Source organism: Phyllostomus discolor, chromosome 2 (genome assembly GCF_004126475.2).
Source record: "Phyllostomus discolor isolate MPI-MPIP mPhyDis1 chromosome 2, mPhyDis1.pri.v3, whole genome shotgun sequence".
Taxonomy (NCBI): Eukaryota; Metazoa; Chordata; class Mammalia; order Chiroptera; family Phyllostomidae; genus Phyllostomus; species Phyllostomus discolor.
Window position 1 is genome coordinate 201,186,712 of NC_040904.2, and position 14,538 is coordinate 201,201,249.

General features: G+C 42.6%; 1 protein-coding gene across 2 annotated transcripts in view; it reads left to right on the plus strand.

Annotated features, from left to right (window-relative positions):
* UTP20 (UTP20 small subunit processome component) overlaps positions 1-14,538 on the plus strand; it is an 88,499-nt gene that overhangs the window by 8,300 nt on the left and 65,661 nt on the right. For both annotated transcript variants that reach the window (XM_036019468.1, XM_036019470.1), the window contains exons 8-15: positions 423-578; positions 1,145-1,291; positions 1,375-1,509; positions 2,907-2,984; positions 4,784-4,962; positions 10,771-10,926; positions 11,073-11,161; positions 12,904-13,009. In XM_036019468.1, the coding sequence (XP_035875361.1) occupies positions 423-578; positions 1,145-1,291; positions 1,375-1,509; positions 2,907-2,984; positions 4,784-4,962; positions 10,771-10,926; positions 11,073-11,161; positions 12,904-13,009 (1,046 nt within the window). The remainder of the gene's footprint in view (positions 1-422; positions 579-1,144; positions 1,292-1,374; positions 1,510-2,906; positions 2,985-4,783; positions 4,963-10,770; positions 10,927-11,072; positions 11,162-12,903; positions 13,010-14,538) is intronic.

A 14,538-nucleotide genomic window follows, 5' to 3' on the forward strand; every position in this document is an offset into this window, starting at 1 on the left:
TGTGAAACAGATTAAAAAGAAAACAAAAGATTTGCTGACATGATGGACAGAAGATTGCTGAGAATAATTAGACTAAATGGGGAGCATTAAGGTTTTAATAGCGGCGTTTACCTCATGTAGGCTCGGGATCACTGGGTGTTTTTACTTAGAAGATCACTACTTTCTTTTCCCCCTGGGCTCTAGATGGTAACATCAGTTGATTGATGAGCAAAGGTGGGTTTGGGGGGGGCGCAGCTGAGTGATAAAATTCCCATCCTGGTTCGGAAATTCCTTTGGAGAGAGTTAACCCTCAGAGTGCCCTATCCATGATTATTCCTAGATTCGATTTTCAGGTGACCAATATAATCAGAGTGGGAAATTACAGTGTAGTACTGAAAATGAGGGTTGACATGTTTATTTTAATGACTCTTGGATTCCCACAGGCAGTGAAGCTGATTTTGCAAAAACTAGGGCCAGTTACTGAAATGGAAACTCAACTCTCATGGATATTAGTTGGAGAAACACTAAAACACATGGTCAAATCTACTGCGTGCTACATCCACAAGGAACATTTTGGTATATTTTTTGAATGTTTGCAGGTGAGTTCTCATTTTTCAGGATTTGTATATAAAATAAGAGTCTAAGAGTTGATTATTCTTCCTTGTTTAGCAGACGACTCCCAGAGATTGTATTTTATAATTGCCTTTATACTTTTACACACTTACTAGGATTCCCCTTCCATCAACCCCTTGCACTATTTTTATTTGCGTCCATACTTTGAGATGCAGTAGAGCACAGTGGTTAAGAGCAAGCTTTGGAGCCAAACTGCCTGTGTTTGCATCTTGTCTGTGTTGTGTATCGTTAGTGTGACTAGGGAAAGTTAATTTAAGCCTCTCTTCCCCCTTTTCATCTGGTGAATGGGGTATTAGTATTGAGATTTCCTCCTTCGTGGTTGCGGATTGTGAAGGAATGCTTATAAATAACAGCTGTGCACTCAGAAAGGTTAGCTGTCTTTATCCTTAGGGACTCCCAGTAAAGTGACTCCCAGTGAAAATTTGAACCGCTTCACATAATACTTCTATTATTCAGTTAACAGATGAATTAGATATTTTATAGTTCTCCCCATTAAATAGTCTCTCTTTCAAATTAAATTCTTTGTTTGCAGGAATCACTCCTGGATCTGCATGCAAAAGTAACCCCAGCTAACTGTGGTGAAAGTTCTGAACAGATTAAAAGATTATTAGAAACATATCTGATACTTGTGAAATATGGAAATGGATCAAAGATAACCAAGCCTGTTGATGTTTGTAAGGTGAGTCCCCAACTTAATTTGCTTAGAGTTTGCTCATTAAAAGTTAATTGCTAAATGAGCATTGTTTTCTCTTTTATTTATAGGTATTGTCTCAAACATTACAAACAGCCCATCTCTCCACATCTTGCCGGAAAAGCCTCTTGGATGTAATTTCTGCTTTGATCCTAGGTGAAAATGTTTCCTTGCCTGAGACCCTCATCAAAGAAACCGTACAAAAAGTAATTTACTTCAGCAAATATTAATTAAATAGTTAATATGTTTAGCATTGCGTAAGCTTCCTGGGAACTATAAATGAAGCGTGGCAAAGGTTCTACCTTCAGAGAATTTACAATCTTAGTAATAATCTTTGAATTGCATGCTGTAATAAGGAAAGCGAAGTGTGATAAAAACTAAAGCTGTTTGGCAAATGTGCCTCAAATATATAACGTGCTTAAATTGTGCTGGGTGTGGACACTATAGTGTCTGGGGTTGGTTGGTTGGTTGGTTGTTTGGTTGTTTTTTTTAACGTTTTATTTATCTATTTTTAGAAAGTGGAAGGGAGGGAGAAAGAAAGGGAGAGTAATATCAAGGTATGGTTGCCTCTTGAGTGCCCCACACTGGGGACCTGGCCCACAACCCAGGCACGTGCCCTGACTGGGAATTGGACCAGTGACTCTTTGGTTTATAGGCCGGTGCTCAATCCACTGAGCCACACCAGCCAGGGCATGTCTGTGGTTTTCCATATGAAAGTAAGGCCCTGAGAGTAAGTAGTTATAATTTGTTGAACTGATCTATTGACACCACACAGAAACATAACAATTAATTCGGTCTGGGGTCGAGGGACAGAGATTACTTTTCAAGGGACTGGTATTTGGGATACTCCTTGAAGGTTAAATAATGGACTGCCTGCAAAGAAAGGGTTAAACACTCTAGGAAAGGAAACAGCAAAGATGTGTTCAAAAATTTATGCCGTCTAGGCATGTGGACACGTGAGGAAGTATGATGTATATCCTGTCAGCTTGGCTCTGCTGGGCTTTGAAAAGTTAGGTTGGATGTTATCTTGCAAGCCGTAAAGGGCCCTGGGAAAATTTTTAGCAGAGAAACAATTTGATGAAATTTGCATTTGAGTGAGTTTAGAAGATGGATTGGAGGGAAGTGGCATTGAAAACAGATCAATTAGGTTCTTCCTAGCTTCATGTGGTGCAGCAGCAGGAAATGTAGGGGAGGATGTAACATCGTGCTGCTGGCTCTTAGCTGATTCTCCGTAGCTGGAGAGGAGTGAGCAGCTCTGGCAGAGCCCAGTGTGATCACTAGAAACTCAGGGCCCTTCACCTCTGTGTGAGCTGCTGTGGAGAAGGCTTCACCTGTGGACAGACAGAATACTGAGTGACCGGTGCCCGCCACTCCCTGCTCCAGCTGCTTTTCTAGGAGGACTCAGAGCTGTGTCTCCCATCTGGGAGCATCCCCCTGCCCACCTGCAGACACAGGAGTCAAGTTCTCACCTCCCACGACTGTGTTAACTTATATCAAGCATCCCACTACTTTCTGGTTGCAGGTTAGAGGACCTTGAAGGTTTTGAATGGGGAAAATACTCTCTGTGTACTTATATTAATATTTTTTTACTTGTGGTCCACAGACTTTTGACAGCCAATATGAAAGACGTTTGATTTTGGATTTTTCTGAAGTCATGTTTGCTATGAAGCAATTTGAGCAGGTGAGCAAGATAATTAAGTTTTGATTTGTTTTGCTTTTAATCTGTCATGGTAAAATAAATTTAAAATCCTGTGATTTGTGTGTGTGTGTGTTTGTGTGTGTAGAGAAACAGAGTAAGTATTGGATGTTTTTATTTGTATATACTTCTTAAAACAATTACATGTATGTTTCCAATTTTAGGTCACAAGTGAAATTTTATTCCCTATGCCAAGGCATTTAAAATGATATTAGGTAACCAGCTTGTTTTTATTTTTTCATTGCAGTTGACACTCAATATTATATTAGTTTCAGGAACCAGCTTGTTTTTAAATAACCCTTTTGAAGTTACAGAACCATGTGGTAAAGTTGGGAATAAGAAAAAGTTTAAGGAACTTTTACTATTGGAAGCACTGCAAATAGTTTCTAGATCATTGCATTGGAGGAATGTTGCCAATTCATTTCATTGCTACAAAATAGATACCTGATGGAGACAAATCTTTACTCATCAAATCCTGAATTTATTTTATCTCTTTCCCCTCGTGCCTATCAATCAAATATTTGCCATTCCTCATAACTGGTAATCGTACAGTTATACTTCATGGAATCTATCTCTCTATCTGTTCTCTCATTTTTCCCTTTAGCCCTTGGTAACATATATTATCATTTGTGTCAAAACAACAACAAAAACCTTCTTTGTGCACGTTCTAGCCCTATTCCTTCCTGCCCAGTGAAGGCCCTTTATCTCACTGGGTGTTTTTTTGTTTGTTTGTTTTTAGCAACTGCATCTTTTCCTTCTTTCCTGTTCCCTTTGGTCTCTTAAAAAAATGTTATACTTACCAGAGTACCCTATGGTGTTTAAAATTTAAAGTCAAACAGGGCTGAAAGGCAGCCACTTGATTTCCATTCCCAAATTACTCACCAGGAGTAAACCACCTCATGATTTTTAGCTACTTGTTTTCTGGCACTTACTTCGTATTTTAAGCCACCGGCATTTCCTGCTGCTCCTCCGTGCGTTAGCTGCAGCCCCCACCTGCAGGCTTCCTCCTGTGGCGGGTGGATTCTGGTTCCTCTCCATCTCCCGTCTGGTTACAGTCACATGACAGGTTTGGGCTGAATTTATGTTCTCTATATATTTAATCCTTATTTTACAAAAAGGATTTTTTTTATAATTATAATCTTGTATACATTTTTTTTCCCTGAAATTGCCCCATTCTTGAACAACTGGGAGTTGTTTTCTTTGGCTGGCTGGTCAGCGAGCCCTTCCCAGCACCGTGGTGGAATGTCGCCATGTGGCACGTGGTCAGACGTTCGGCAGCTCAGCTTTTCCTCCTACGGAGGCATTCGCCCTGGGGCACTTCGAGCCTGGTTGGGTTGTTTCCTCAGCCCACTGCGCAGGTGTCAGACCAGGAGAACCTTTGCTTTTCTCCTGTCTGCTAGATTCCACGTCTTTCTGGTGTTATATTGTAGTCGACTCTCCTATTTTGGTGAACACTCTTCAGAGGTTCCCTCAGAGGTTAATGGAAGTAAAATTTTGAGATTTAGCACACCTAAAATTGTCTTTATTCTCTCCTCACGCTACATTGCTCGTAGGCTGGGTATAGAATTCTAGGTTGTCTGTTGTTTTCCCTCAGTTTCTCAGGCATCGCTTCATTGTCTTCTGGCTTCCGTGGTTCCCGTGGGAAGGTCTGATACTGCTAGGATTCCTGATCCTTGGTTATGATCTATTTTTTTCTTTGCCAAAGTGTGAGAATCTTCTTTTCCTTAGGTGTTCTGGAATTTATTATCTGTTAGTAAGTGTGATTTTTTCTTTCTTATTTTTAGCTTTTTCTACCCAGTTTTCTTTTATATATTGAGAATTGCTTCTTGATTGATGACGCAACAGCCAAAGATGAAGCTTTGGCCACTCTGGCCAAGCTCATTCTGAACAAAGCTGCGCCCCCCACGGCCGGCTCGATGGCAATTGAGAAGTACCCTCTGGTTTTCTCACAGCAGACTGTGGGGTAAGTGCTCCGTCTTCATCCCCGTGTTGTTGGTGGGATGGCCCACTGAAAAATAATGCATGAACAGTACTGTAAAAACTGCAAAGATGTCCATGACAGATTATGTGGAAAAAGCAGTTGTGGGACAGTGTGTAAAGTATGATCACATTTTGCAAAGTTAAAAAGTGTAATAAGAAAGCACAGGAAAACACATGGAGGATACAAACAGGTTAACTTGTGTAATGTCAGGAGGATAGTAAGTTGAAAATGTGACTGGTAAGTTTTTTTAGCCTTTTAAAAAAATATGTATATTCATGTGCGGTTGCAAGAAATAGTACAGAGAGGTTCCATATACCACCCTTCACCCAGTTTTTGCGGGTGATAACATCTATGTAAATTCCCTGCAATATCACAACTAGAAAATTGACATTGTACAAGGCACAGTTCTATTTATATAATATTAGGGACCTGCAGCTTGGCAAAGAATTCTTAGACCGGACATCAAAGAGTTGACCTTGCACTGACCTTGTTCAGAGTTACCAGTTTTGCAGGCACTTACGTGTGTGTGTATGTACATGGCTGTAAAGGTCAAGTCAGGTGTAGCACGGGAATCAAGCTGCAGACCCGTTCCATCCCTGCAGGGGTCTTTGGTGCTCTGCTAGCCACTCTCGCACTACTGCTCCCCTCTCCATCCCTAAACCACTAATTTATTCCCCATTTTTGTCATTTTAAGAATATTATATAAATGGAGTGGTACAGTTCACCTTTTGAGATTGGCTTTTTTCATTCAACACAGTTCCCTTGAAATGTACCCAAGTTGTGTGCATCAGGAATCCATTCATATTTTATGTCAAACGCCTTTTCACGTGCTTATTGTTTAATCAGTCACCTTTTGGAAGATGGTTAGGTTGAGCCTAGTTTTCGGCCATTGTGAATGAAGCTGTTATGAACATCCCTGTGCATAACAAAATTACTGTATGTAACTTTTTCTCTGAGGCAACTGCCCAAAAGCAGACTTGGATTATGTGGTAAGTGCAGGCTCAGTTTTCTGAGAAACTGCCACAGGGTTGTTCGGAGGAGCTGTGCTGCTTCCTGTCCCCAGCGGAGGTGTGAGGGACAGCACTGGATGGGGACACTGTTATGTGCTTACCAGTGTTTCAGGGTATAGTGATATCTCCGTATAGTTTAATTTGCATTTCCCTAATGGCTAATGATTTGAATATCTTTTCATGTGTTTGTCATTCATATACTTGTTCATTTCCTTGACCCATTTTCTAATTGTTTTGTTTCTTTTTTTATTTCCTGTTGTTTAGTCACAGTTGTCCCACCTTTTTCCCCCATTTCTTCCCTGCCCCATTGTCTGTGCCTGTGAGTCCTCTATTCATGTTCCTTTGCCTGCCCCCATCTTTCCCCGTTATCCCCCTCTCCCTTTGGTCGCTGTCAGTTTGTTCTTTATCTCCAAATCTCTGTTTGCTCATTTGTTGGTTTTGCCAATTAGGTTCCACTTTTATGGTATTTGTCTTTCACTGCCTGGCTTATTTCACTTAGCATAATGCTCTCCAGTTCCATCCATACATTGTGTAAATGTGCCTGCCAGTTTTTTTATGCACTCATTTACTGATGGGCACTCATTTACTGATGGGCACTTAAGCTATTTCCAGCACTATTGCAAATAGCACTGTTGTGAACGTTGCTTTCTTTCTTTACATGGAGTTATTTTTAGAGGAGAAGGGAGGGAGAAAGGACGAGAAACATCAATGTGTGGTTGCCTCTCGAATACCCCCTACTGGGGCTCTGGTCCACACCAGGCGTGTGCCCTGACTGGGAATCAAACCAGCAAGCCTTTTGTTTGCTGGCCGGGACTCAGTCCACTGAGCCACACCAGGGCTCTTTACCATGGAGTTCTGAGAGTGCTTTATATTTTCCAGGTACAAGTCCTTATGGCAGATACATGATTTGCAAATATTTTCTCCCAGTCTGTGGCTTGTGATTTTTTTGTTTAAAGATTTTTCACAAAGCAGAATTTTAAATTTTGATGAGGTTGTTTATCAGCTCTTTCTTTTATGGATATGCTTTTGATGTCAAGTTTGAGAACTCTTTGCTTAGCTATAGGTCCGAAATATTTTCTCCTATTCTAAAAGTTTTATAGTTTTATGTTTTACATGTAAGTCCATGATTCATTTTGAGTTAATTTTTACGTGAGGTATGAGGTTTTGGTCAAGTTTCTTTTTTTTTTTTTGCCTATGGATGTCCACTATTCTGACAGCATTTGCTAAAAAGGCTTTTTTTCCTCACAGAACTGCTTTTGTACCTTTGTCAGAAAACCAGTCGGGCATTTATGTGTGGGTCTCTTTCTGGATTCTCCCTCTGTCCCACTGATCTGCATGTCTTTCCTATTCTAATACTGCACTGCCTTGTTACTATAGCTCTAGAATAAGACTTAAAATCCTGAGAAGATATTCTTCTACTTTATTCTTTTTCAAAATTGTTTCAGCTATTCCTGTTTCTTTGCATTTCTATGTAAATTTCAGAAGAAATGTATCTATGTATGCAGAAAAGAAAAACGCCCTGCCAGGATTCTGTTTGGAATCACATTAAATCTGTAGATGAACTCGGGGAGGATGGACATCTCCATAAGGAAACACGAAACTGTTGGCTTTGTTTCCATCACCAGGCTGGTGAGAGGAAGAAAGAAGTGACCGTTAACATTTAGATTCTATACCTTTGCAATGTTTGAATTGTTAGAATGGCCGTGGGTTACTTTCTTAATCCTATTAAAAACAGTCCATAGTCTTGGCTCCATGGAAACAAAGTTTATATAAATATGTGGGAGAATTCTTCTTATCACCTTTCAAATAGTTGGAGTGGGTATGCTTCTAGAAATTGTAAATTAGGAAACCCGTTCCTTTTTGTGTTTATAGGTAGGAATACATAGGGATAAAGGATTCTCTTGTTTCTTTTGGATTAGTTAGGCCTGTTGCTGCATTCCGTGGTTTCTGCTGAGTAATCGGCTTTGAAGCAACAGCATCCCTTGAGGTGGGTGTCACCGTCCCCACAGTCACAGCACAGAGTTAGTTTTTGAGCCTAAACAGCACGTGATTCTGAAGAAACCCGTCTTCTTCACACTTTGCTGGTCTTGCCAACCTTAAGAGTAGCTTTAGCTTCTCTTTGAGAACACGCTCAACTCTGCTGAGCTCTGATTCCTGAGGGATAGGTAATGAGTAACCCCTGCAGAATTATTCCTTTGGAACTTCTCTCTTGATTTTGCAACACCAAGCCAGTCTCCCAACAGACAGATTCCTTGCAAGTGACCAAAACGGTGGGTTCTGGGCAGTGGGAGTGAGCTGCTGGGTCAGCCTCCACAAGGCGAAGCCCAGGGCCCAGCTGAGGCCGCGGGGCAGACCTCCCCACACAGTGGTCTCGGCCATCTCAGACCCTTCTTAGAAGGTGACATGGTAAGTGTAAACAAAAATAATGCAGGCGTATTAACAAGGCCGGTGCCACTGCTTCTGTGTTTAGTTCTCTGAGAAAACCTTCCGCCACTTTCACAGAAATAGGGTACATGTGAACGGTCGGTCACCTTGCAGGTTTCTTCTTTTGAAAAGAGGACATTCTTGGGGTGGAGGGAGTATGTGGAGCAGGGAAACAGACCAGATCATTTTAGACAGTGGTAAAAAGGAAAATAAAGCAGGGTGCTGAGAGGCAGAGGGAGTGGAAAAGCATTACTCCTTTCTGGAGAGGGGCCTTTGAGTCCCTTGTAACGATGGAAGGAGCCAGTCTGGCCAAGAAAGGCTCGGTCACAGGCCTTCCAGGCAGAGGGAGGAGTTACTGCAAAGGCCCTGGGACTGGAATAAGCCCAGGATGTGCAAGGAACAAAGAGAAAGCCCGTGCGGATAAGGAGCACTGAGCTCGGAGGAGAGTGGAGTGAGGGAATGAGGGAATGAGCGAAGTAGGCGAGGGTCAGGTCGCTGAGAACCTCCCAGAGCGAGGCCAGGGGTGTGGATTTTGTGGGAGGAGCTGCGGCAGATGTAATGAAACGAGGGGATGGCATGGCAACCAAGGATGCGTTTTTTTTAAAGCATCTTGATATTTTATTTGTCAAGTTTTTGCAGATTATTCAGTCATGGTTAGTACTAGAAAGAGACTATATTCCAAGATGTTGTGACTTTTAGAAACTGCAGAGGAAATTAACTATCATAATCTTCAAGTATTCAGTACCCTGATAAGTATGAAAAAAGATGGAATGCAACTTTCTGGTTCATTTTAATGATAAAAAGAATACAAACCTGGTATTCCACTTCTCTTGTGTAACACAGTGAGCAAACTGGACATGGTAGATAAATTATAAATATGTCATTTTACATGTTTCTATGTTTTTTCTTTTGATTACATTTCTGTCTTAAAGAGTACTGAGGTATATTTCATTGGCAAAAATAAAGAGGCTAACGAGAAGAGTGCCAGAGTAACAGATACTTAAAACTGAATGTCGGATCAGGAAACATCACTGAGTAACCATTTATTGGATTAAAGCATCATAGAGAGTTACTTTTAAATCCTAATTGTTTTAGTGACTTGTGTCATGCACACTGTAGTAACTTTGTGACATCGCTGCACATTCGTAAAGCACAGTGCTCCCCCCTTACCTGCGGAGGACACGTGCCAAGGCTCCCAGTGGATGCCTGAAACCCCAGCTGGCACTGAACCCTTTGTATACTGTGTGTTTTTTCCTTTACATGCATACATGCCTGTGATACAGTTTAACTTATAATTCGGGCACAGTGAGAGGTTAACAACAATGACCAATAATGAAATAGAGCAGTTACAACAATATACTGTAATAAGTGTGATATGAGTGTGGTCTCCCTCTCACAGAATAGTACACTGTACAGCACTCACCTTCTCACTTAAAGGACGCAGTCTGCGGCTTCTTTTTGACATACCTGAATTGCCGGGATCACTGCCTTTGTGCTTTGGGGCCCTTATTAAGTAAAATAAGGCTCACTGGAACAAGAGCACTGCGATATCTTGGTAGTTCGTCTGATAAGCAGGACAGCTTCTAAGGGACTGACGGGCCGGTGGTCCCCTCTTTTCAGTGTGGAGAAGCTGGAGAGGAGATCACTCACATCCTGGGTGGAATGGAGCAGGACAGGGCAAGATTTCATCACACTCCTGGGAACAGCACCCAATTTAAAATGTATGAGTTGTTTATGGAATTTCATAACAAAACTGCAGAGAAAGGGTGGGGGGAACTACTAGGGTAATATTATGTCAAAAAGGAAAGAGGATGGTGAAGTCAGTGTATTCCAATAAATTAACTCTCCAGTTCTTAAAAATATAGGGTCCAGCACAAAAACGCCCCTTTTTGTTACAAAATCTTTTATTACAAAATCATAAGCACGTAATTCTGTAACAACAATATCACACACAGGTACACCATATGACATTTTAGGTGGAATGTTCGAATTAAAACTATAAATTATTACCCTACCAACCACCCTCAACAGGCCTCAACTTCTGCTGGACCCTGTACATTTATCTGCGCGACATTCGGAAGTACTTAAAACTAGGAAATACTTTAAGTTATGAAGAAAGTTAAAGCAGAAAATAGAAGAGAGCAGAACCAATGGGGTTGAAAAAGGCTGTCGCCGAAAATCAGTAAATGGTCCACGTTTGTTTGGTGGTTCGTATTCAGCCATCGCCACTGTCATGCCCTCCTCGCCCCGGATGCTCACCCATGGAAAGGAGCCCCGCCGTATTTCAGACTTCCTCAGGCAACAGCGACTGCCTTCCATTCTGTTTAAAATTTGTGTTTGTCTTTTCGTCTTTCAGATCCTATGTGAGGCAGAAGAAGAGCAGGTCCCATGGAGGAAAGGAACAGAACCCCGTGCTGGACCACCTTTTGTCTCTAATTCAGTTACCCCCAAATGAAGACGCTACTTTCCTGTCGCATTCCTGGGCAGCCCTTGTGGTGCTACCCCACGTTAGGTGAGAAAATACGCTCTGTGTTATTTCTAAAGAGACGCTCAGCATGTTGAGTAAAACCTTCATTAGGTTTTTCAAAACCTCCATTCCTTCCTGTTCCATGAAAAGCCAGTTTGAACCTTTCCTTTTCCTCCCTGCTCCCTGGATAGACCTCTTGAGAAGGAGAAGGTGATACCGCTGGTTGCATGCTTCACAGAGTCGCTCTTCATGGCTGTTGACAGAGGCCGCTTTGGTAAAGGTCAGTAATAATGTCCGTGTGTTCTCTTGTCTCTCTTTACTGACACACCCAGTCGTCGTAAATCCACAGAACGCCAGGGAACAGTGCTAGCATTGTGTCCTGGCGGAACCACCTGTGAGAAATATGGGGAAAAAAAGAGGGCAAGAAGGAGGTGTTGCACTTGTACTTTGTAACCTGGTGGCCAGGTCATGGTGGCTTGAACATAAGGGCGGCTTGACCTGTGTCTGAAGGTCAAAGAAATGAGAGCCCCCCCCACCCCCACCCCCAATCCTTGAGCCCCAACCTGTGTTTTGTTCGCCGTCCCCACACCTAGGCTGTCCCTGGTGTGCACTTTATGCTCCAGGCATTTGCTTGCCCTGAGCAACGCACTTCCTCTTCCAGCCCTCTGGCTGCCCTTGGACATGCCCTTGTTCCTTCTTCCTGCAGTTCTTTCTAGGTCTCTGTTGTTTGGTGAACTCTCACGTGTCTTTCAAAACTCAGCTTAAGCACAACACCTCTAGGAACACGACTCTTGCAGGCAGAATTTGGCCGCTCTGCCCAAAACACCATTTCCTATTGCATTCTTATACATGACCCCTCACTAGCCTGAGAACAGCAGTTTAAAAGTAGGTGTTTTGTTTTATTCTAGCACAGTATTTTTTTTTCTAACAGTAGTCATTCATTCATTTAACTGTTAAGATGCTAGACTCTGTGTGAGATACTAAGCACCCATTAGACCGTGAGGTAACTCACCACATTTCAAGGGCGCACCGGCACGTGGCTGCTGGCTACCTGCCATGTGGACTGTGGCTGCTCCTTGGCCTGAGTGAGAACATCGCTGCCGCCACAGGAAGTCTCACTGGATGGACCGTCCTCGAGTCTGGAGCAGGGCTTGGCAAGTGTCAGTGTGAAGGGAGGGCTGGTTGGTAAATGCTTTAGGTTTTGTTGGCCATATTCAGATTTGAGGTATATTTTTGTTTGTTTGTTTGTTTTTAAAATATTTTATTTATTTATTTTTTAGAGAGGGAAGGGAGGGAGATAGAGAGAGAGAAACATCAATGTACGGTTGCTGGGGGTTACGGCCTGCAACCCAAGAATGTACCCTGGCTGGGAATCGAACCTGGGACACTTTGGTTCCCAGCCCGCGCTCAATCCACTGAGCTACGCCAGCCAGGGCTTGTTTGTTTGTTTTAAACAACGCTTTAACAATGTAAAAGAAAACTTGACCTTGCCAGCCAGGTAAGAACAGACTACCTGCACGATTTGACTTGTTGGTCGTAGCTTGCCAACGTCTGTTCTAGCATTAAATGAAGGTGTAGTTAGTGCTGATTAAGTGGATAATGGGTAGGAGCCATTGAATATGCAATGCCTTATAAATTGGAGGCGTGAAATCCACATGGGCTTTATATGAAGATAATGTCTTAGCTCTTAAAAAGTCCAGTTCTCCCCCCCTCGTAAGTTCTCATTTCGATCATGCCAACCAGTGGGACCATTGGACTTCCTCATCTCAGTTCATGGAACACGCATTTTTATTCTCCAATTCTGAATCTGTTTTTCTCTTCAGAAAGTTAAAATGCAAGACTGGGAGGGAACCTTGTGGTTTTAGTTCCCTTCTGTTAAGTTCTGGCATTTGACAGATAATTCTATAGAAGGCTCAAATTGAAGAAGTTTGTGTAAATAAAGTGTCATATAAACGAGATGCCTGGTAGTTACTGTGTCAGAGGTATAAGTAATGTGGTTTCTTTGTTTTTTTCTGCCTTCAGGAATCTTATTTGTTCTTTGTCAAGCTGTAAATACCCTGCTAAGTTTAGAAGAATCTTCTGAACTTCTTAATTTGGTTCCTGTGGAACGTGTGAAGAATCTAGTCTCGTGAGTAAACATATTCTCCATTTACCTTAATAACAAATAAACTATAAAAGCTTACGTTTTTGTTAACTCGTGGGCATAATAAGTCCTATTTTGATCTATTTTATACCTGAGCTGTATTCACCTAGGAGATTTATAATGGATTTAAATACTCCAATGAAAATAAATACAGTTCTTGGCAGTCCTTAAATGCAGATTCATCTTGGCAAAGGGGCATTTTACGGTGTGTGCGAGCTGGTCCTGTAGAATCTGTGAAGGGTATTTAGTGCTGGTTACCCCCAGCCGTAACATTGCTCAGTGCTGCCCTCTCGTCAGTAGTTGCGCGGCTCCTACATAACACATTCCTGCTACTTTCATGTTCTGTCTCGGCTCAAAGGGATCGGCATTCCAGAACACTTCCCTGTGGCCCTCTCGGATGCCAGAACAGTCCAGTTTTCTCAAGTTTCTGGTCAGGGCATTAACATAGGGCCATTAGCCATGCGCCGCTCACCCTCATTAGCACCCTTTTAAAGGGCAGGCCTTCCGAAAACCTGGTGAAATAGTTTGCTTCTGTTTCTGAAGCTCAGAACATTTTATTCCCCTGCGTTTAAAAAACAGATTTATTCCTATCCTTTCCGTAAATATTCATTCGCTTTTGTCCTGTACCAGACCCTATTCTAAGCACTGGGAGACATTGTGAACGAAACAGAAAATTCCCCGACTTCGTGGAACTAACATGCTAACAAAACGAGACAACAAACGAAGTAAATAAGTAAAATAAATAGCACGTTAGGTGGTGATAAGAAAATTAAGGCAGAGGAAGGGGACAGGGAGAGGCTGGAGGTTGGGGGCCATAGCAGTCTTACATAAGTGGAGGGAGGGCCTCACCGACAGGAGACATCTGAGCAGAAACCGGGAAGCAGGAGGGTGTTGGGGCTCTGGGGCTCTCTGTCCTCCAGACCCAGGGAGGAGGGAGTGTCCGTGGCAAGGGCTGGGGAAGCATGCCGTTTGAGCAACAAGGAACTCCTGTGGCTGAGCAGAGCAAGGAGTGGATAGTAACACAAGAGGACGTAGAGGTGGGGGTGGCAGACAGTGTATGACCTTTGGCCTTCATGGGGCCTTGTCTTTTACTTCAGCGAAAGGGGACATAAAGGAATTAGGGGCAGGGGAGTGACTTAGGCCTAAATAGGGCCCCCCCCCCCCCCCCAGCTGCTGTATTGAGAAGAGACTGAAGGGGAGTAAGAGAAACCAGTTAGGATCTCTTTACATGCATGTCCACATCAAATAGCACTCCTCCTCACCCCCCACTCCCTCACTCCCCTACTCCCCTTCATCCTTACAGTCCAGTCTCTCAGTCTGGGCTCCTTTCCCTGATTAACTTCTCTCCACCACACTCCTCGCTGTCACACTGATTGTTATTTATTTACTGGCTGCCTTCCCCTATTAGAATATAAGTGCCAAGAGAATAGAGACTTTGTCTTTGGTTTACCCATGTATCCAGTGTCTAGAAAAGTCACTGGCACATAATAGTAAATATTTGTTAAAGGAGGATG